Source organism: Oncorhynchus clarkii, chromosome 8, assembly GCF_045791955.1.
Source record: "Oncorhynchus clarkii lewisi isolate Uvic-CL-2024 chromosome 8, UVic_Ocla_1.0, whole genome shotgun sequence".
Lineage (NCBI taxonomy): Eukaryota > Metazoa > Chordata > Actinopteri > Salmoniformes > Salmonidae > Oncorhynchus > Oncorhynchus clarkii.
Window position 1 is genome coordinate 15,898,562 of NC_092154.1, and position 21,361 is coordinate 15,919,922.

At 41.3% G+C, this 21,361-nt stretch overlaps 2 protein-coding genes, 2 non-coding genes and 1 pseudogene across 5 annotated transcripts; 4 read left to right on the forward strand and 1 right to left on the reverse strand.

The window, feature by feature from the left end:
* Positions 1 to 705: 705 nt before the first annotated feature.
* Positions 706 to 5,802, forward strand: LOC139415009 (Krueppel-like factor 11). Of its 2 annotated transcripts, XM_071162741.1 has the most exons (5): positions 706 to 1,146; positions 1,270 to 1,347; positions 2,755 to 3,024; positions 3,671 to 4,622; positions 4,755 to 5,802. In XM_071162741.1, exons 3-5 carry the CDS (start codon positions 2,785 to 2,787, stop codon positions 5,048 to 5,050), a joined length of 1,488 nt encoding a protein of 495 aa, XP_071018842.1. In that variant the 5' UTR covers positions 706 to 1,146; positions 1,270 to 1,347; positions 2,755 to 2,784; the 3' UTR covers positions 5,051 to 5,802. The 2 variants fall into 2 exon arrangements, with proteins under 2 accessions (XP_071018842.1, XP_071018841.1); XM_071162740.1 differs by lacking the exon at positions 1,270 to 1,347.
* Positions 5,803 to 8,067: 2,265 nt separating this feature from the next.
* LOC139415010 (ribonucleoside-diphosphate reductase subunit M2) lies at positions 8,068 to 16,596 on the forward strand. The gene is made up of 10 exons (XM_071162742.1): positions 8,068 to 8,313; positions 8,518 to 8,589; positions 13,522 to 13,668; positions 13,858 to 13,974; positions 14,127 to 14,260; positions 14,562 to 14,656; positions 14,732 to 14,865; positions 14,981 to 15,085; positions 15,357 to 15,470; positions 16,139 to 16,596. Exons 1-10 carry the CDS (start codon positions 8,221 to 8,223, stop codon positions 16,289 to 16,291), a joined length of 1,164 nt encoding a protein of 387 aa, XP_071018843.1. The 5' UTR covers positions 8,068 to 8,220; the 3' UTR covers positions 16,292 to 16,596.
* On the forward strand, positions 14,303 to 14,441 carry LOC139415733 (small nucleolar RNA SNORD94). Its single transcript, XR_011635007.1, has one exon. It is a non-coding gene; the product is annotated as a small nucleolar RNA SNORD94 (small nucleolar RNA).
* On the forward strand, positions 15,812 to 15,951 carry LOC139415734 (small nucleolar RNA SNORD94). The gene has a single exon (XR_011635008.1). It is a non-coding gene; the product is annotated as a small nucleolar RNA SNORD94 (small nucleolar RNA).
* A 604-nt stretch (positions 16,597 to 17,200) lies between the features above and the next one.
* LOC139415011 (galectin-8-like) lies at positions 17,201 to 20,839 on the reverse strand (annotated as a pseudogene).
* Positions 20,840 to 21,361: the final 522 nt, after the last annotated feature.

Consider the following 21,361-nt stretch of genomic DNA (forward strand, 5'->3'; position numbering starts at 1 on the left):
TAAAGGAAAACGGCACAGCAAAACAATGAGGCATCGAATGTATAAACAAAGCTGAAATATACATATAAGGTATATTATGACTTGAGTAATTTGCACATCTCATAGTGTTTCGGCCATCAAACGCCCTTTGTTGGTATTTCCTATTCTTCGACTATTCTGTGATCCTGAAATATTCCATACACTGTTTTGTGATCCTGTTTGATCAGGCACATAATTTGATGAATTTAAAACATTGTGGGATTGTTTTTGTTTACTATGGATACTGGTGCAATTCCTCATAGTCTATAGATGCATTTCCAAACAATGAAGCTCCATCTATATTTTTACCCTCACCCCCCCTTTTGACCCCCCCCCCCCTATCGTTTTCTCATAGTTCAGGAAATTACACATATTATCATATACTATAATTACACTTATTACTGTTTCTCTCAAAATAAATTTGAGAATCCTGACTGATTAACATTTGTACACTTATTCACTGAGTAACAACTATTTATTCCACCAGTTATTACACAGTAATTACACTCATCTATAATAAAAACAAAGGCGCAATAAATTGTTTCACATAAAAACAGTGCTAAATTCTTTATTTTCGAAGCTCACCTAGCCTATATTCGACAGTTTCTCTATTCATTTCTTTGTGTACCCCATTTTGCGCAAACCCGCTTGGCGCGCGCTCCCCTGGCAAAGCAAGCCAGACGCGTGCAAGTATCTCACGATTTCGCCTGTTCGCTGTTTCAACCTTTCCTCTAGTTCTCGAGCACGGAGTTCACTGGGTTTACTCTGACACCGCTGACTCCACCGTCACGCCCTCCAACAGCCACGCACCCTCTTTCCGCCAATAGGCCCACAATCACGTACTGATCACGCGCTGCCTGCGCTCTGATTGGACGGCGTCCGCTACACCTTTGTTTTTGATTGGTAACATGTTACCACCAGCCAGTCTATTCCGAATTTTGTTTCTGTTTTTTTTCGTATCTGCTTTTGATTCACTCAGCTGAGGCCAGTCCGCTGTTGGCAGCGGCAATACTTGTGTGCTCAGGTCTCATTGAGTGTTCGCATTGCTAGTATCTCTATTGTTATTTTTACACGTACTTTCCTATGCTGACTTTTACACCACCCCTGATTTCAGAGCAACCTTGTCGGGTAAGTTGATGGATTTTTTACTTTAAATTGGCTAATTAACTAACGGCATTAACTTGTTATCTTCAGGTATTTATAACAAAGCCCACCGATAAAATACCGATGACTGCCATACATGTATTACAGTATTATAACTGATGATGGAAGCATGCAGCCCAAGTTGACCGTGGAGTTTTTTCTCACAGGGAGCCTGGTTTATTTGAGGTCAGATTGAAACTAATGTATCCCTGCCCAACGGCTACTGTATCAACTGTGTGATCACATATTGCTACATTGTATCTGCTCTATATCACTGCATTGTTACATTGTATTACTTTGTAATTAGATTGTTCGTTGTTATGTGATGGTATTACGTTACCTTTGCCCCTAGTAGCCAAATGTACACCTATTTCTGCATTTTATTGTGTTTTATTAGGCTAATGTGACTGTTTTGGCGTATTGCTATGGGGCTTTTGTTCCTGTGAGCTTGGTTGAACATATTGGTCATAAGTAGACAACTGATTAATTGACTAATTGATTGTATCTGATTTTATAATCTATGTTGGATGAAGGTTGGATTTGGATTATAAAGTGCTTCCATTGGTGTCAACAAAACAAAGTGACTGGCTGTTAATGCTGGGGAGTGTCCTCAGTCCTCAAGAGCAGTTAAATGGGGGGGGGGGGGGGATTCTCAACTTAACCCAAGACTTCCTGATGCAGCCCCCCACCCCCTTGTGCACCACAGTCTACAGTGGTGTATGTCACTCAGAGGTCTATTTTTGGTGATGGGAGGTTCCTCCTGGCTCCCAAATCCAATGTTATGTGAGCTACTGGGAGCTGGTAGGGTTGGGTGCACCCACCTGCTCAAATGGCTGCCCGCGCTGCAGTGGGGCCCCTCTCTCCTTTTCTGTCTCTCCAAGCCTCTGAGGCAGCTAGCTGCCGCACTGTGCATTCAGCAACTGAGTATTCTTCTAGATGTGCAATTTAGCGTTCAGAAGATGCCAGCCCACTGCACTACATAGCTACATGCACATCTAGGAGAATAGTCAACCCCTGTTCATTGACTACTGTCTATGTGGCGTTTCCACCATTTTGAGGCTTCTATGGTTCATGACTTGGGACTCAAAACAGTCTGATGTTTCTCCCTTGATCCATTATTGTTCAATGAACCTTGGTAATGAGATGCTTATATGATCTTTGAGGGAACCATTGCAGTAGTAGGACTAGAGATATTTAATGAGATACTGTAGATGTCAGTGTTGGAAGAGTCTGCAACCATCAGAAGTTATTGAGCTGTCATGGTGATAAGAAACGGACTGGCCATTGGGCAGTTCGGAAAAATGCCAGATGGGCTGGTCCATCTTTAGCCTATTGGGACAGTCTAAATAAAAATGATTTATTTGGCTAATAATGGGGGCCCCTAGAAGAAAAAAGGGGATGGTCCATGTCAAAAATGCCCAGGCCGATTTCTGGTCCCAATCTGTCCCTGGTGGAGGTTAACGGTGTGGCCTCCCTCCATCCGATCTACTGGCCCATAGGGCTTTGGTCAAAAGTAGTGCACTATATAGGGAATAGGGTTCCATTTGGGACATATAATGTGATGTAATGGTGATCGACTTTGCATCTTCCCAGTGGCCTCCCTCCCTCCCTCAGGCTGATGTAATGGACATCAGGGTGATGATGATGGAGAGGAACAGGCACGACAGTGAGCAGTCCTGCTGCAGCACCTTCCAGTACCATGACCTGGAGGCCGCTGAGGCACTTGTCAGCATGAGTTCCTGGGGACAAAGGTCAGCAAATGGCAAGCCACGCCCCCTGACCCCTACCTCGGACTCCTGCGACTCCCTCCTCCACCCTGAGATCATCGAGTCCCCCAAGGACCCGGTCGCACTCTCATCGCTGGTATGTGGAATCTCATTATGTAGGCTACTGTGGTTAAAATGTATACTGGAAGTTCACGTTTTATGCTAACGTAGCCTAGTAGCCTGAATTCAGGAAAAAAATGTTTACCCCTTTTTTTTTTGTCATATCCAATTGGTAGTTACAGTCTTGTCCCATTCCTGCAACTCCCATACGGACTCGGGAGAGGCGAAGGTCGTCCTCCGAAACACAACCCCACCAAGCCGCAGTGCTTCTTGACACAATGCACGCTTAACCTTAAAGCCAGCCGCACCATTGTGTCGGAGAAAACACTGTACACCTGGCGACCGTGTCAGCGTGCATGCGCCTGAGCCGCCACAGGAGTCACTAGAGCGAGATGGGACAAGGTCATCCCGGCTGGTCAAACCCTCCCCTAACCCGGACAACGCTGGGCCAATTGTTCATCGCCTCATGGGTCTCCAGGTCGCGGCCGGCTGCGACACAGCCCGGTATCGAACCAGGATCTGTAGTAACGCAGCCATAGACCGCTGCGCCACTTGGGAGGCCCCCAAAACTAATTTTAATCAATCAAAACTACAATAAGCTTTTTTTTATTGAGAATTATATTGGTTTGTTTCACATTTGACAGTTCAAATGTTTAATTCCTGTTTCTCTTTCTTTTTCCCAGTGCATGACCCCCCCTCACAGCCCCAGCTTTACCGAGACCGCTACCACAACAGCTGTCCTCACCACCTCATTGGCCAGCTCAGGCCCCAGACCAGTCTTAACCCGGCCTAGACTCTGTGCAGGTCTTCCCTGCGAAAATGCCCTTCTCCTGGACCAACGACCTGGTACGGTCCCCATCTTCAAGAGCTCTGGAGCTCCAGAGCTGCCCAGCAGAGCCATGGTGACCAGCGTCATCCGGCACACTGCTGACAGGGCCCTCACACAGCACAGCAACAACATTCCACCTCAGTCCCTCATAGGGCAGCACACAGACACCAACTCCAACAGAAACCCTACTGCAACCCTTCTGGCTGAGGCCGTTCCTATGCAGACTGAACCACAGAGCTGCAGCACTGGTCTGTGTGTTAAGGTAGAGAAGGATCAAGGCAGTCCATCCTTACCTGACAGCAGCACAGGCCCCTCTACTACTCCCACCCAAAGGTCCCCATCCCAGCCCACCGCCACCTCCCAGTCCTCACCACCCATTCCCAGCTCCCAGGTCCTCTGCCAGGTATTTCCAGTCAATGGGCGGACAGGGATGATCTCTGCATTCGTCCAGGCAGGCCCAGTCCAGATGACCCAGGGGGGGGGCAAGCCCATACTACCCCAGTCACCCTCCTTCCCCCAGTCGCTGCAGCTGGTGGGCTCCTCTGTGACTCAGGGGACGGTGATGTTTGTGGTTCCCCAGCCCCCCGTGTCCCAGGCTCCGTCGTGCGCACAGACTGTAATGACCCTGGGTAACACAAAGCTTCTGCCCCTGGCCCCAGCTCCAGTTTACATGCCCTCAGGGCAGAGCAGCAATGCCACACAAGCAGACATCTCCCGCAGACGGAACTACGTCTGCAACTTCCCCGGCTGTAAGAAGACCTACTTCAAAAGTTCCCACCTCAAGGCTCATCTCAGAACTCACACTGGTAGATACCCACTCAATACGACACTAATGGGTATTCTACCCAATGGCAATTAGATGAATGATCATGTTGAATATGTAGTGTGTTATCTTCCACTGATGTACTTATGCTTTCCATTTCTACCCTCCTGACCAGGTGAGAAACCATTCAGCTGCCACTGGGAGGGCTGCGACAAGAAGTTTGCCCGCTCCGATGAGCTCTCCCGCCACAGGCGAACACACACCGGTGAGAAGAAGTTTGTGTGTAACGTGTGCGATCGGCGCTTCATGCGCAGCGACCACTTGACCAAGCATGCTCGCCGACACATGACCTCCAAGAGGACCTCCACTTGGCCGGCTGAAGTCCGCGACCTCCACAAGATGACGGTATCTAAGGGCCTGTCGAGTGGCTCCAAACTTCCTCTCAGTGTGCTAGTCCCTTCCCCCAATTAGCTGGGGCTCCCAGGCCGTACGGTCATCTCAGGACAATATCCCACCACCGACCACACAAGACCAAGGAGAAAATGAAACAAAACCATAGGCTGCTACACATTCATGGACAGAAACAAACTGACCTTGCACTGGATTTTATAATTATGCTTGTTTTGTACTTCCTTGATCTCTATATGTAATTATGTTTACTCATGTAATATGTATACAGTATGTAATGTTTAGCAAAATGTATGCACTCTTTTTGCCAAAGCCTTTGCGTTGTGCTTACAGTATCTGTTACTATTGGTCTCTGTGATTGTAAATATGTATATATGAATATCTATATATGATTGTTATGTGTATTCCAATCTGCATGTATTGACAATACGTCAATATATGTTATTGATATTTTTAAACATGTCAGTGGACAGTATTCCTCACTGTGATACTACCTACTCTCTTGCTTTGCATATTATTTAATAAACATTTGTTTTAAAAAGTGCTGTTTTTGATAGCTTGATCGTTTTGCTTTTGTTTTACAGATACAGTATAACCAGTATAAATACCTCACATTATTTCTTAGTAAATACTAAATACTTTAAAGAGCTTCACCATACTAATAATATGAGTAATCAATGATTGAATGAATTCTATAGATATGGTCACGCTGAGAAAAGTGCTGTCCCTATGTGTAGTTTTACTAGCTTTCAATGTAGGCAATGGTCATTATGAGTCCCATTGTTTTTTTTTTCATAATAAAATACATGACTAAACTTGGTTGTATGGTCTATATTTTCTCAATAACCAATGACCAAACGCTATTTCTCAATCTCACCCATAGAGATCCTATTAAATTATTGTAATTCCTAATTCTAAGATCTCAGCAGTGTTGACAACAATATTACGTGTTGTTTCACAATCGCACTCGATCCCCTTTGATTTCGAATACCCGTCTCTCCACTCCACCCAGTAACAACGTTCCACTAATTAAATTGCAGTATTTTACAGCGCCAAGAGGGGCGCGACCAATTGGAGACGACCGTTCAGCTGAAACGATCAGAGGATTTTAACTGGCTAACACGGTACCCGCCCATTTGTTTTACAGAACGACAGTCCACGTAAGCGCTCCACTAAAATATTGGACAACAACGCCACTCAGTGAAAATAAAATAAAGTACAATTTCTGTGAGTAAAGAAATGTTTTTTTTTTCTTCAGCTTTCCAGTTCGTAAGTTTATAGACACACACCTAAACTTAGCACTTTTTGTCAAGCTTTTGCAATATAATTCTAAATATATTACTATTTCATTCTGTACTTAATCATTTTTTCCTATTGGCAAAGTGACATAATGACCAAAAAGCTTAATCATATTTGCCCACGTTGAGTATGTTTGATTAATAAAATAACAAATAATTTGTAACCGTATGAATGATATATTGAATGAATTAGACAGGTTAGATAACTTGCAAAATACTTGTAAATACCACATCACCCACGCTGACCAGATGCGTCTGTGGGAGGACAAGGTAGCATTCACACGTTCCCTTTTGTTCATGCAGGATGGTTGGCCCACAGCCTTCTGCATAGGAGGTGACTGAGGTTAGGCAAACGGCAGATAGCCTAGCGGTTAAGTGCGTTGGGCCAGTAACTGAAAGATCACTGGTTCAAATCCCTAGGAAATAAATATTATTTTCTACCCATGAGCAAGGCAGTTAACCCACAACGGCGCCAATGACATGGCCGTCGATTAATGTATTCCGTTGCGCCATTTATATATTACAATGGTTTTGTTTTAATTGTATCTCGCAAGCATCCGCATTGGGAAGTTTGTCACACAGCCAAACATTTATAATATTCCGTATAAACAGTGCCCATTATGTTCGGAGGAAATGGTTCATCCGTATATGGAGAGACAATGTAGATATGTATAGTAAAGAGTAGCACTGGTAAGGCAAATAACTACTCTTTGTCCTACTTTTCAGTGCAACCTTACCTCCGATGGGGCCAACTTCATTGTTTTGACCGTCTTTTGTCTCCTTTTGACTTTGTGTTCAGCAGCACGTAACAAAACAGTGGATTGTCATCACAAATTTGATTGGCAAAATAAATAAAAAACAACATGACTTGAATCACACCAGAATAATGTAAAACTACTGTTTCATCCAGGTAGCATTATTTATTTCAAAAAGGTATCATGCCCCTCTGCAACTACATTAAACAGCTTTAGCTAAAATGAAAGTAAGATTACGGTCCAGCCAATCCCTACGAAATGTGTGATAGACATCCACAAATTAATACGAAATGCTCCGAGACCAGGTTGGCTAAATTGGTCTTTCTGCTTAAATATCAGGAAAATAGTAACTTGGGTATGAAAGTTGGCCTTTGTCTGTGTATAATGTAAACAAATATAGATATCGTGAGCCATTTAAACGTTAAACTACATTGTATTTGTTGAGTAGGATTAGCTAAACAACCCAGCTGGCCACATCAACAGAATGGATTGCATCCGTAATAGCAGATAAACACAATTTGTTTGCAGGCCTTTTCTATAATGGCAACTTAACCACAGTTTCAAGCAAGTTATAAAATCCTTTTGACTGCAGTTACATTTTATACTGCTTGTTCGTCAAATAAATCCGTCGAATCTTGTTGACATTAGCTATTCATCCAGCTTGCTATAGTAGCTAAACGTGCTTAACCCCGTTGCATTTTTTCTACTAATTTCGAACTTTATATATGACATTATATTTGGTATTTCCAACGTTTTAACCCGTTGTTACAAAGTGTGCTAGCTCTATTGTCTCACATTCGCGCGCCTTTTTTTTGACATTGTGTAACTCCTTCCTTTCACGGTTTTATAACCATCAAAAAAAGCTTAGACTTTTCCCGCAATCGTTGAAGTGACACGTGAGAGAATTGCAATCTGATTGGCTCCGCCACACCGGAAATGAAAATACCGACCATTAACTTTGTTTCTATTGGCTGCTCGGATTCCACCGCCAGAATTTCAATAAATAGGGAACTCCAAACGTTGTAATGCAGTTGCGGCATTGATTTGTCAGGAGAACTCTATAAGCTTGTTGTACTGCATATGTTTGTGAATACATAGGGAAACATTACATTTTATTTTCCCCCCTGCAATTTTACAGAAATTTAATTTATCCTGTTGTATCACCTATCTGTCATTCAAAATGCTTACAACTCGCTCACCACTCTCTAAGAAGAACACCAATGCAATCACCACTCAAATGGACAACATTTCGCTGGTTGACAAAGAAAACACGGTACGTTTGAACTACGGACATAACGTTAACTTTATTTTAAGCAGTTTGTCAGTGAGTGTGACCTCAACTGGTTAGTTAACGTTCTGTCAATTCTAATGGTCACGTCTGTCTCTAGCACATTATTTAATTGAATCTAAAGGAAGCAAGGTTCTAGTTAAGTTAATGTGTCACGGAATCTCCTTTTTTAAATGTTTCCTCATGCAGCCTCCTAGCCTGAACACTACCCGGATTCTGGCCTCAAGAACCGCGCGCAAAATCTTTGCTGATGATTCTGAGGTGAGTGAACAAGACTTTTGCTTAGTGTTCAAACAAGTTTATGAAAAGTGACACTTTTACAGTTTCATGAGTTATGTAATTAGCCTGGTAATTCGCTAGAAGTTGATCTTGAGGTGGTCATTTGGCGCCAAATGTTTCTAATCCTAGCTAGTTGACGTTAAGCTGGTGAGCCATCAAGTCATGATTACAGTATGCGCCTAGCTATCTAAACGTAAGTATTCAAGCAATGTTTTAAATAGCTCCGCTTTTGCATGACTAGTTACACAAGTTGGCTGCTCGCTGTTCATAAGGCTAGCTAGTAGCCTTCCACTCAATCCATGTTACGACAGCCTTTGTCTTGGCGGGGTGTGACAAGATGGCGGAGTGAGTGGTCGCATTAAACTGAGATCCTGAAATTTAAATTGAATTCAAGCCCTAATTTGAGTTTGACGACGAACAGTTAAAAGTACTTGTTTGTAGTCTTTGAATTTTTTGTTTTATTAGTCTGGTGGTTTCCACTTAACGTTATACTTCAAGCAAGTTCAGCCAAGGCTAGCTAGTAACATTAGCCGAGGTGGAAATTTAACGAACAAGCTATTCGACTGAATGCCTTTGAGAGGACTAAAAAAAAAAATACCCTCAATTGCAAACGTTTCCAAAACTACAGAGTTGAATGCAGCATGCATTAAAGGATCACTGATGTAAACCTGTTGAAGGAGAAAGTTGGTGCCCTGACAAGAGACGCGGGGGTTTGCTGTCATTAACGGCCACAGGGTGGGGCTACGTGACTGACTGGTTAATGCTTTGAGTTGGCCTGCTTATACAGTAGGTTAATGCATCTTAATACCGTTTCAACTAGTGAGTTTATTCGCGTAATCGTTTATCTAAACACCGCATATAGGTGATATTGCATAGGGCCATGCTGTTTGAATTGGCGAATTTTGGATGTGAACATTAATCAAGGTAAGCACTAAATGTGTTTTTTGTTTCTCATTTGATGGCATACTAAGATCAGTTATTTCATTTTGTTTCAATATCGATATGTATGTGAACCCCTTTATTTTCAGAGATTTATTTTAAGTTTGAGCCCATTTGAAGATCTAAACTATTCATGTTATTACTCGACTTAACCATTTATTTCCCTTTATGGTCGTCCCTGTTTATTCTAGACAAGACAACTCTTACTCGGATACTGTATTATGCAACATTTAAAGTCCAGTTTCGTAGTTTTTTTTTCAAGAGACATTCCCCAGATGCGACTTAAAATGTTGGACTTCGCAATGGGGTGAAAGTCTTGAGTTGAAAAACAAATATTCTACAGATAACATTATGGTTGGAGGTGACTGTTGCTCCTGATGACTGAATGAATTGGTATCCCACCAGGCATTCTGCCCATTGTTTTAACTTAATAACTTTCTGCTCTGACATTCCGATATTTGGCGTTCTCAGACTCTAACTTCAAAACAACCTTGGTTTAACTCTACAACTAGTAACAGACGATTAAAATCTAGAATTGATTATTGGTTGGCATCTCAAATTTTATTGGTCACATACACATGGTTAGCAGATGTTGTTGCTGCCCAGTCGGAACTAGAAGCACAAACATTTCACGACACCCAATAAACACATCTAAGGATTCTTACAATCTTATGAATCTTGTCAGTGAATGTAGTATTTCTTCAGCTTCTCTGACAGACTACTGTTACTTTTTGTTTGTTTTTGATAGTAACTATTTTCTAAAGCATACTGGGAATTTAACTATTTCCTTTTTAAAGAATGAGTTGTTTTGTTTAGTCTAAAGCTCTTAACAGAGACCTGTCTCAATTCTGCTCTTCTGATGGGAAATGTGTTAAATTCAGAATTCAACTTGCCATCACTACTGGTAAAATGCTAGTTTGGAAGAGATTCTCCAAGCAGAAGAATATAGATATTAACAGGCTGAGCAATAAACTTAATTTTAAATGAAGGTGGAAAAGCAGAGCTTGCTAAATGCCAATTTGAACTGGACGACACATACAATGATAAGGAACGGGGCGCTTTCATCTGTTCAAAAGCCAAATAGATCGAAAAGGGTGGGAATAACACCCTATTTCTTTCATTTGCAGACTAGGAATAGTGTTATTACATAATTGATGAAATGCTGTTAACTTGAAATTAAGAAAATGCACCCTTTCTACAGTTCACTATCAATCTCATCTTTCAGAAGGTGACTGATTATTTTTATGATTCAGTTAAGCCTATAGAAGTGAGGTTTAAGAAACTGATTCTGATATAGATATTACGGAGTTGGACCAAGCAAGCCATTAAACAAATGCCTATAAGTAAATCTCCTGGACCAGATGGCCTGACTCCAGAATTCTATTGACATTTGGCCTGATATTATTTATTGTTTTTGGTCTACAAAGAAGTTATTGCCAATGCTATCTTGCCTCCTGCTTTGAGACGGACTAATAGTTCATATACTAAAACCAAAGGACTCTTCATGGATAATTGGAGACCAATCATGTTGGCCACTGACTAAGTTACTAGCCCATGTCTATGCTGAAAAAAGGCCTTGACGTAATCAGTGAAACTCAATCGGCCTTCATTAAAGGAAGGAGTAACCATATAAACTCAGCAAAAAAGAAACGTCCTCTCACTGTCACCTGCGTTTTTATTTTCGGCAAACAACGTGTAAATATTTGCGTGAACATAAGATTTAACAACTGAGACATAAACTGAACAAGTTCCAGACATGTGACTAACAAATGGAATAGTGTGTCCCTGAACAAAGAGGGTCAAAATCAAAAGTCAGTAAGTATCTGGTGTGGCCACCAGCTGCATTAAGTACTGCAGTGCATCTCCTCATGGCCCTTCCTTGGACACTGTGCTAACTAACCTCCAAACAAACTTCAATGCCATACAACACTCCTTCCGTGGTCTCCAACTGGCCTTAAACGCTAGTAAATCAAATGGCTCCAGGTCATCTAAGTCTATGCTAGGTAAAGCTCCGCCTTATCTCAGTTCCCTGGTCACGATAACAACACCCACCCGTAGCACACGTTCCAGCAGGTATATCTCACTGATCATCCCCAAAGCCAACACTTAATTTGGCTGCCTTTCCTTCCAGTTCTCTGCTGCCAGTGACTGGAATGAATTGCAAAAATCGCTGAAGTTGGAGACTTATTTCCCTCACCGACTTTAAACATCAACTATCTGAGCAGCTAACTGATCACTGCAGCTGTACATAGTCCATCTATAAATAGCTCACCCAATTTACGTACCTCATCCCCATACTGTCTTTATTTTATTTACTTTTCTGCTCATTTGCACACCAGTATCTCTACTTGCACATCTGCTCATTTATCACTCCAGTATCTCTACTTGCACATCTGCTCATTTATCACTCCAGTATCTCTACTTGCACATCTGCTCATTTATCACTCCAGTGTTAATCTGCTAAATTGTAATTATTTGCTCCTATGGCCTATTTATTGCCTACCTTATGCCTTTTGCACACTGTATATAGACTTTCTTTTCTCTGTCATTGACTTGTTTATTGTTTACTCCATGTGTAACTGTCACACTGCTTTGCTTTATCTTGGCCAGGTCGCAGTTGCAAATGAGAACTTGTTCTCAACTAGCCTACCTGTTAAATAAAGTTGGGGGGGAATTGAGTCATTAGTGAGTGGTTTTAGAATGAAATGGTCGACATTTCTGTCTAATCCTACATTTGTGGTATCATATTCCTAACAGTCTGTTTTAATGAACTTGGTGAACTTGAATTCCTAATGTGATTTTTGACCTTTCTAAATTACCTGTGATGTTGTGCACGTTTTCCCAACCATTTTTGTCCCTCTTCCTGGAAAATTTATATTCAAGCACAATCCCCCCCACAACATTGATTTGGAATAGTTATTACGATGAATAGGAAATTCAATTTCAAAGGCCTTTGGTTTGACAAGGGTATTCATTTTATGTGGTTTGTTAGACAACACTGGGGAGTTTTTGTTGTTTGAGTTCATTGGTCAGTTTCAGGTTAATATTACTCGCAATAAATGAAGGTTTGCAATTCCACTTCCTTTACTTAAACATAAGTACACTGAGGTTGTTCCCCCTTTTCCAAGTTTAAAAATGACTTGAATCTTTTGTATAAATTCAACAAGTGGATACGATTGGCAGTTAATGAAGTAATTTAATATATCGCTATGGAAGTGACCGACCCATGCTATGGTCAAAAGCGACTAGCTTTTTACCTTAATTGTTAAGTCATCTCAAGTTAAATTTTAAAATTAGTTTTTCTTCTATCTAACCTGTAAATGATTTATTGCACAAAATAATCAATTGACAAAATGTATTTTGTTCCTCTGATTCAGAATCTATAGAGAATTCTAGTAAACTATAGTTTGAAATTCATGAATGGTTGTGTATAAAATCTCCAGAATTACCTGTTTACCTTTGTTAAATGGCATTGTGCTTATCCTTGTAACTCCAATCATAACTTTTATTATTATTATTATATTTGCTGCTGTAAATGGTGGGGAAATTCCTTTATTTTTTTCTTTGAACTGTTACCATTTTTTATAAATCCCCCAAGCTGTGAAACTTAAGTTGGGAAAATGTATTAGAAGTCATTGCTGTTGTCTCATTGCCTTGTATTCACAGGAATATCCCTGTATTGATGTGCAATGTTATTGTTGCAATACAGAAAGCCTTTGTCTTGAGCTCTAGCTAGCAAGAATGGCTGACGTTAGTCCTGTCTACTTTAAAAATAGGGGGGGGAAAATGTTTTTATAGTAACCTTGCCCGTATACATAAACTGGTAAGGGAGGCCTTTTAGACTTTTTTCCTTGTGTACATGTATTTAAAACAACCCTCTAATTCTATGCTATTTTTATATCCTAACATTGAGGAATATGCTCGTTTACCTGAGCAACACTTTACCAGTAATTTCAATTTTGTGAATTCTTTCAGGTTAAGCCCCAGGATGTCAAGAAATTCAACACAGAAGAGCCACTCCTGAAAGAAAATCCGCGCCGGTTCGTCATTTTCCCCATCAAGTACCATGACATCTGGCAGATGTACAAGAAAGCAGAAGCTTCATTCTGGACAGCTGAGGAGGCATGTCCAACTTGATGTGTTCATTTGATTCTGTTTTACATGTAAATGACATGTTATGATTTAATATGCAGTACTTCATTTCCATACCAACCAGTTAAACCGTTGACTCGGTGCAGACAAATTCACATGCATTCAGTCATTTTTATCAGGACATTTTATTTAATTGGTTTTTCATATTTTGTTTTCCAGGTTGATCTTTCCAAAGACACGCAGCACTGGGATTCTTTGAAGGATGAGGAGAGATACTTCATCTCTCATGTACTGGCTTTCTTTGCTGCTAGTGATGGCATTGTCAATGAGAACCTGGTGAGTTGATCTTGAATGCATACAATACAAAAATCATTATTTCACTATACACTGTCAGAAATTACTGATCTGAGAGTTAGAAAATGGCAACTCCTCCAGTATTCAAGTGTGGCTGTGGAATTTGTTGCCTTTTACTTCCTTTTCACCACTAGGTAGAGCGATTTACACAGGAAGTCCAGGTGACTGAAGCAAGATGCTTCTATGGTTTCCAAATCGCCATGGAGAACATCCACTCGGAGATGTACAGCCTGCTCATTGACACCTACATCAAAGACCCTAAAGAGAGGTCAGTATTGGATATTTAGTATGTTAACCATATTTGTATTATCTGGCAATGATGAGAAGCGCAGGGGTACGTACCTCAGCTGATAATGGGAGCTGAGTGTTGGCGCTGGTTTTCAGATTAGTGGGCATGTGGTCTGCTGACTGAGGGGTGCCAACACGATATAGACGCCTGACTGAGCCTCATGATAGTAAAATGTACTCTACCAATGCCCATATTTCAAACCCCCTAAGCAATTTATTAAGCATTTTGTAGTGCAGCCTTGAACATTCTGAGAATGTGCCCAATGTACTTTGTCACACAGGGACTACCTTTTCAATGCCATTGAAACTCTCCCCTGTGTGAAGAGGAAGGCTGATTGGGCCCTGAACTGGATCGGTAACAAAAAGGCTGAATTTGGTAGGTACATCTCTTAAAAACCTGCACAGCATTGTTGTGGTCAATCAGTTGGTAATGGTGTTGCTTGTATTCCAGGTGAGCGTGTGGTTGCATTTGCTGCTGTTGAGGGGATCTTCTTCTCTGGGTCCTTTGCTGCCATTTTCTGGCTGAAGAAGAGGGGGCTCATGCCTGGCCTGACCTTTTCAAATGAGCTCATCAGCAGAGACGAGGTGGGTCTTTTCACTGTTGATTAAAAATCTTCTACACAATTATCCCAGAGGGTGAACCTGGTTGAACTTGTCACTACCACCAGCATTCTTACTAACTGGTTCTGTCTAAATCCAGGGCCTCCACTGTGACTTTGCCTGCCTCATGTTCAAGCACCTGGTGCACAAGCCCTCAAAAGAGACTGTCACCAAGCTCATCAGGAACGCAGTAGAGATTGAGCAGGTAAATTGATTACACAATAAGGGCCTGTTGCCTTGACTCAGATTAAGCCTATTCTTGGTATGTGAGTCAAATGTCACCGTTTCCCTATACTGCACTAGATGTCTCTGATACTGCACTACAGAGCTATGGGCCCTGGGCAGTAAATGGGAAGCCATTTGGGACACACACGGCCCTAATTGTGCTTAATGGAAAATGATATACCTGTGTATCCGGATTTGAATATTAAAGATCTGAACTAGTGAATACATGCTGATGTCTGTTCCCATTTCAGGAGTTCCTGACGAAAGCCCTTCCAGTAAAGCTGATTGGTATGAACTGCGACCTAATGACCCAGTACATCGAGTTTGTGGCTGACAGGCTGATGCTGGAGCTGGGCTTTGACAAGGTGAGATGGTAGTCTATGGGTCAGTCCCTAATGGCAACCCACTTTCTATGTAGTGCACTACTTTGACCAGTGCACTATGTAAAGGAAGTTGGGTGCATGCTGTCCCTCATGTTTTCTCCTTTGATATGGAGAATGAGTTCAATCCAACACCTGTTGTAATTCTAAGGCTATGTTTAGATGGGCAGTCCAATTCTAATCTTTTTTTCAAATAGTTATTTTGACTGATCAGCTCTGTAAGATTTGGTGTGATTAGTCAAAAGTCCAATTGGTGGCGCGGATCATAATTGGGCTACCTGTGACCGTGGACCATTAGTTCTTAATTTTCTTGTGATAGACATGGGCTGGCAATGATGAGAAGCGCAGGGGTACGTACTTCAGCTGATAATGGGAGCTGAGTGTTGGTGCTGGTTCTCAGCTCAGTGGGCATGTGGTCTGCTGACTGAGGGTGTGCCAACACGATATAGACGCCTGACTGAGTCTTGCCTGTAAAGCTGTAGTTTAAATTTAGCCTGGTCCCAGATGTGTATGTGCTCTTGCCAGCACTATTGTGCATTAACCCAAACATGACAATGCATGTTTGGGTGCACACAGGCACTCTGGCTACTAGAAATGGGGTTAATGAAAGCATTTTAATTCCACTAGCAGACACCAATTAACTTCTCTTCTAGATCTACAGAGTGGAGAATCCTTTTGACTTCATGGAGAACATCTCATTGGAGGGCAAGACTAACTTCTTTGAGAAACGAGTAGGGGAGTACCAGAGAATGGGTGTGATGTCTGGCACCACAGACAACTCCTTCCGGCTGGATGCTGACTTCTAAAGCTCTTACTGAAACTGTAAATACTTGAAAAGGGACATGGCCCAGACTAGATCTCAACTGGCACCCTTTTCCCCATGTAGTGCACTACTTTTGACCAGAGTTCTATGTGGGCCTTGATGAAAAGTAGTCCACAATATAGAGACTAGGGTTCCATTTAGGATGTGTACTTGTGGTGTCTGGTTCACAGACAAATGTATATTACCATTCACAACGGACCCTATTTGCAGTAGATCTCTTTTCTTATTTGTATAGTACTGTTGAAATTTTATCTGTTTACTTTTTGTAATAAAATTTTAAAAATCCAATGCAGCATTTAACCCTGTTTTACTTTACACCATCTTGGCACTAAAGTACAAATGTATCTGACTGGATAATAGGATGTTACTAATATGTAAGACATGCTACAGGATATGTTGTAATATAATCAGATCACTTATGCGTATTGCACTAGGAATTGCATTGTAAATTTGGGCAAGAAAGTCGATGGGGCATTGGGGAAATGATCTGAAAACATGTTTATGAATTTAGACAAGAACCCACCTGTCACATAACTAAGGTAGCCTAGTGGTTAGCGCTTTGGGCCAGTGCTGGATTGAATTCCTGAGCTGACGAGGTAAAACATCTCGTTCTGACCCTGAGCAAAGCACTTAACCCACTGTTCCCCAGTAGGCCTTCATTGTAAATAAGAATTTGTTCTACTTCGATGTTGACCATGTGATTTTCAGCATTTTTCAGTGCCATCGAGTAGCCTGATTTCAGATGTGTCATGAGAACATGATTATTACGGAAATCGTTATTGCAAGGCATGTGCATTTATATTAATCTGACTCCGCAATAATAGTGATGGCTCCCGAGGGGTGCAGCGGTTTAAGGCACTGTGTCTCAGTGCTAGAGGTGTCTACAGACCATGGGTTTGATTCCACACTATCACAACTGGCTGTGATTGGTAGTCCCATGGCAGCGCACAGTTGGACGTTGTAGGCCGTCATTGTAAATAAGAATTTGTTAATACACATGATGTATAATAATGAGGTTAGGATGGGTTAATCACAGAGCAGGGGAAGAAGCCGATGGCCTGAACTTGGACTTTTCCAGAGATGGCCAGTGGGTCCACCGTGTCCAGTCTGTGCTTATAGTGCAGCATATGAGCACCGTTCCCTGCCACCTAGAGAGATGGGGAAACAGTGGGAGAATCCTCTGGCTTCCATAGCCTCTTTGTGCCAATGTAATCAACATGTTATATGTTGGTTACCAAGTAAAAAGCTGACACCTAAGAGGAGTAGCAGGATGGCTAGTTTGCTTGCTATGCACGTATTCACTAGGGCTAGGCAAATGGAAGAAAGACCAACATGGAGGGACTACCACATATTGCACAATAAGAAACACATGTTCCCTAATGAATACTCTTTAGGTAGCTATAGAAGAACCTACTTTTTTTTTTCTACGTGGAGGTTACTTCCAGATCTGATACAGTGAGCGCCAACTATTAGGACAGAGACGCATTGGATTTTAAAAGTATCGGGACAAATTACTTTTAAAAAATTTCTTTACCTTTATTTAATTAGGCATTTCAGTTAAATACATTCTTATTTACAACGACGGCCAAACCTGTACGACGCTGGGCCAATTGTGTGCCGCCCTATGGGACTCCCAATCATGGCCGGATGTGAAACAGCTTGACGCCTCTTGCACTGAGATGCAGTGCCTTAGACCGCTGCACCACTCAGGAGCTCTTACTCTTATGTGTATTAAAGTGATCAAAAGCTTCGTATTTGGTCCCATATTCCCAGAACACAATGATTACATCAAGATTGTGACTACAAACTTGTTGGATGCATTTGCTGTCGTGTTTCAGATTATTTTGTGCCCAATAGAAATGAATGGTAAATAATGTATTACGTCATTTTGGAGTCACCTTTTATTGAAAATTAGAATATCTGTTTCTAAACATGTCTACATTAATGTGGATACTACCAGGATTACGGATAGTCTTGAATGAATCGTGAACAATGAGTGAGAAAGCTAGATGTAGTATCCACAATTAAATATATCTCCCCCCCCCCCCCCCCCCCAAAAATGCTACCCTTCCCTGTTATTGTAATAATGATATTTATGCCTCTGTAACAAATTGGACTATACACAAATGCTTTGATTTCTAAACTGTTCACCCGATATGTATGAAATACCCTCAAATGAAAGTTGAGTCTTTACTTAAACCTCAGTCATTGTATACAGATCCAAAACATGTCAGCCTTTTGGAGCTGGAATGAGGTAGACCACCACAATTAAACACTGATGATATATTTGGCTTTTACCTCAGACAACATAAGAAACCTCCTAAAGTCAACCTCAACGTGATTGTGGTGGCTTATTTCTGCTTTACCAAACGAGGAGAGTTAAACGTCACACACCAGTCAGAGTTATACTTAAACTACATTTTTAATAAGAGCTTTGCAATAGCAATTTGACTGAATGATGTGCCATCTCTAATGAACCATTGAAAGTAACTTCAGAAAAGTACAAAGATCTGTTACAGCCAAGATACACCCCTCTCAACCTACATGACGAACCACAGATCTTAGGAACAGTTCACAAATTAAGACTTTTACTTGAGAGAGAGGAGTATCCCATAGCCAGATAGCATTCTCTATAAATTATCGCTCAGTTTGGTCCCTAAAATGAGGTTCTAATCTCGTTCCTGGTACTTCATAGCACAGAACCATTACCTCATCCAATGGCATAACTCAATTGTCAACTCTAGATACTCCCATCTCAAGTAAACTCCCTCTTGACCCCACTCCTGGACAAGCTCACTGAGGGGAGTGACTTGCGCACAGACATTGTGGAGACAAGTAATTGGTTCCCCCTTCATCACCCCATCCCTTCACATGGTTTAACAGATACATTCACATATGAAGACAATGTTCCATCCTGTCCTCTTCCCTTTCTGATATTCTGCATAGCACCAGAGACATGTAAAAGACAAGCCTGACCTCTCCCCTCTCTGGGCCCCAAGTGACTGAGCCCCAGCTGAGGGAAGAAATGCAACTGCCAACACTAGAGTCTATTAGAAATACATTCTAATAAAAAGTATATCACATAATATTATGCAGATATGACATCTTAATTACTTATGTTACCCAACTAATTCTGTGAAAAATATATTATACTGAATTATTACTAGGTCATGAAGGCAAACTGATTAAGCACTTTCCCCGTGCTTGATGAATATACAACCCTGGGACACAAAAACAAGGAAATGAAAGATTGGTATTCAGTCATATGCTGTGTTGGATTTGCACCAAACATAATGCTTTGTATTCAGGACAAAAAGTTCCTTTCTTTTTTCCAGTTTTACTTTAGTGCCTTAATGCAAACAGGATGCATGTTTTGGAATATTTTTATTCTGTACATGCCTCCCTTTCACTCTATCTTTTAGGTTATTATTGTGGAGTAACTGCAATGTTGTTAAATCCATTTTCTTCTATTAAAGCCATTTAACTCTGTAACTGGTTTAAAATCACATTTGGCCTCATGGTAAAATCCCTGAGCGGTTTCCTTCCTCTCATTCAACTGGGTTAGGAAGGACACCTGTATCTTTGTAGTGACTGGGTGTATTAAAACACCTTCCAAATTGTAATGAATAACTTCACCATGCTCAAAGGAATATTCAATGTCTGCTTTTCATTGATCTGAACATTGATCCAGGACAGGCTATACAGATCAGGGGAATCTGGGTCCGTATGCATAGACACTGGAAGATGTTTTGGGATGGAGTGATGGACATGGGGGGTGCTGAGTATTTATTTCTACTTGTACAGAAGTAATAAAGCCCATAGTTCACACAGGAGTAATATCATTTTGTGAAAAAGTATTATGAATGTTCTACATTTCAATTTATCAGGGGTTTTGGCTGTATGTAACAAACGTCTTAGTGTGCTGATCTAGGAACAGGTCCCCATAGTCCATGATGTCATCTTATTCATTGTGGTCGAAAAGTTCAAACTGATCCTAGATCAGCACTGCTACTCTGAGACGCTTCACGAATATGGGCAATGAGGCATCTGAATCTGATCACAAGAGTCATCCTCACTTTAAACTCATCTTTCTGCACCAGGACGATCATCTCAAAGGTTGAGCCCAGTGTGAAGGCGTGCTAATGCATCATAACTTCCTTGCCGCAGCTCTCTCTGCATCATCTTGTACATGATGCAGGGAGATCTCTTAAAGCGTGGGTTGAAGTGGAAGGCTGTGTCCGCTCTGGGCTTTGTGCTGTTCCCACAGGAGAAGTCCACCTGAAACGTGGAGACAGACAGACACACACATATAGTAGGCTATAGCCAAGAGACTCCTATATCAACTTTAATCAAATTCTCTGCAACTGTGACTCATTCTTCAAATGGCTGCATGTGTAGACTTGTGATAGTAATCTGAAATACTTATTGAAACGTGTGTGTGTGTGTTTACATGTTCAACCTGATACCTCTCATAATCACTGGGAACAGTGCCTTGAATAAGCACCAACTCCGCAAACTGTAAACCTCCCATTGTCTGTGAGTGGAGTAGAAAATAAAGTGACCAAAGTGTTACAGATAAGAGGGTATTGATTGCTTTTACAGCTGGGTTGTTGTTTTACAGCTGGGGTGTTGTTTTACAGCTGGGTTGTTGTTTTACAGCTGGGGTGTTGTTTTACAGCTGGGTTGTTCTGATTAAGGAGGGTGTTGACTGGTACCCAAATAGTTAGGCTAGGTTGTTGTTTGAATGCATTGATGCACAAGAAAACAAGTGTTTTGGTTCAATATGAATAATTATGAAATATTGTGACACAGAGGTAAAAAAAAAACAATTATATTGGATATTCAATTATCCGTCATCAATAGCTACTGAACCAAGCATGCCATGACTATGAATATGGTCTATTCTGAATCGGGGGGGAAGAATAACAATCAACATATTTTTTTCATAAAAATAAAATGTAAGATTTATGATTTTAATCTTCAATAGCTTAAGCAAAGTGTGCCATGACTATGAAAATGATATATTCTGAATCGGGAGGATGGAGAAAAATTC

Coding starts and splice junctions, on each gene's coding strand:
- LOC139415009 (XM_071162740.1), top strand. CDS start 1,102: ATGCTGACTTTTACACCACCCCTGATTTCAGAGCAACCTTGTCGG. Junction 1,147..2,754: donor TTTCAGAGCAACCTTGTCGG/GTAAGTTGATGG, acceptor GCATCTTCCCAG/TGGCCTCCCTCCCTCCCTCA. Junction 3,025..3,670: donor CGGTCGCACTCTCATCGCTG/GTATGTGGAATC, acceptor TCTTTTTCCCAG/TGCATGACCCCCCCTCACAG.
- LOC139415010 (XM_071162742.1), top strand. CDS start 8,221: ATGCTTACAACTCGCTCACCACTCTCTAAGAAGAACACCAATGCAATC. Junction 13,669..13,857: donor CATTCTGGACAGCTGAGGAG/GCATGTCCAACT, acceptor TTTGTTTTCCAG/GTTGATCTTTCCAAAGACAC. Junction 14,261..14,561: donor ATCAAAGACCCTAAAGAGAG/GTCAGTATTGGA, acceptor TTTGTCACACAG/GGACTACCTTTTCAATGCCA.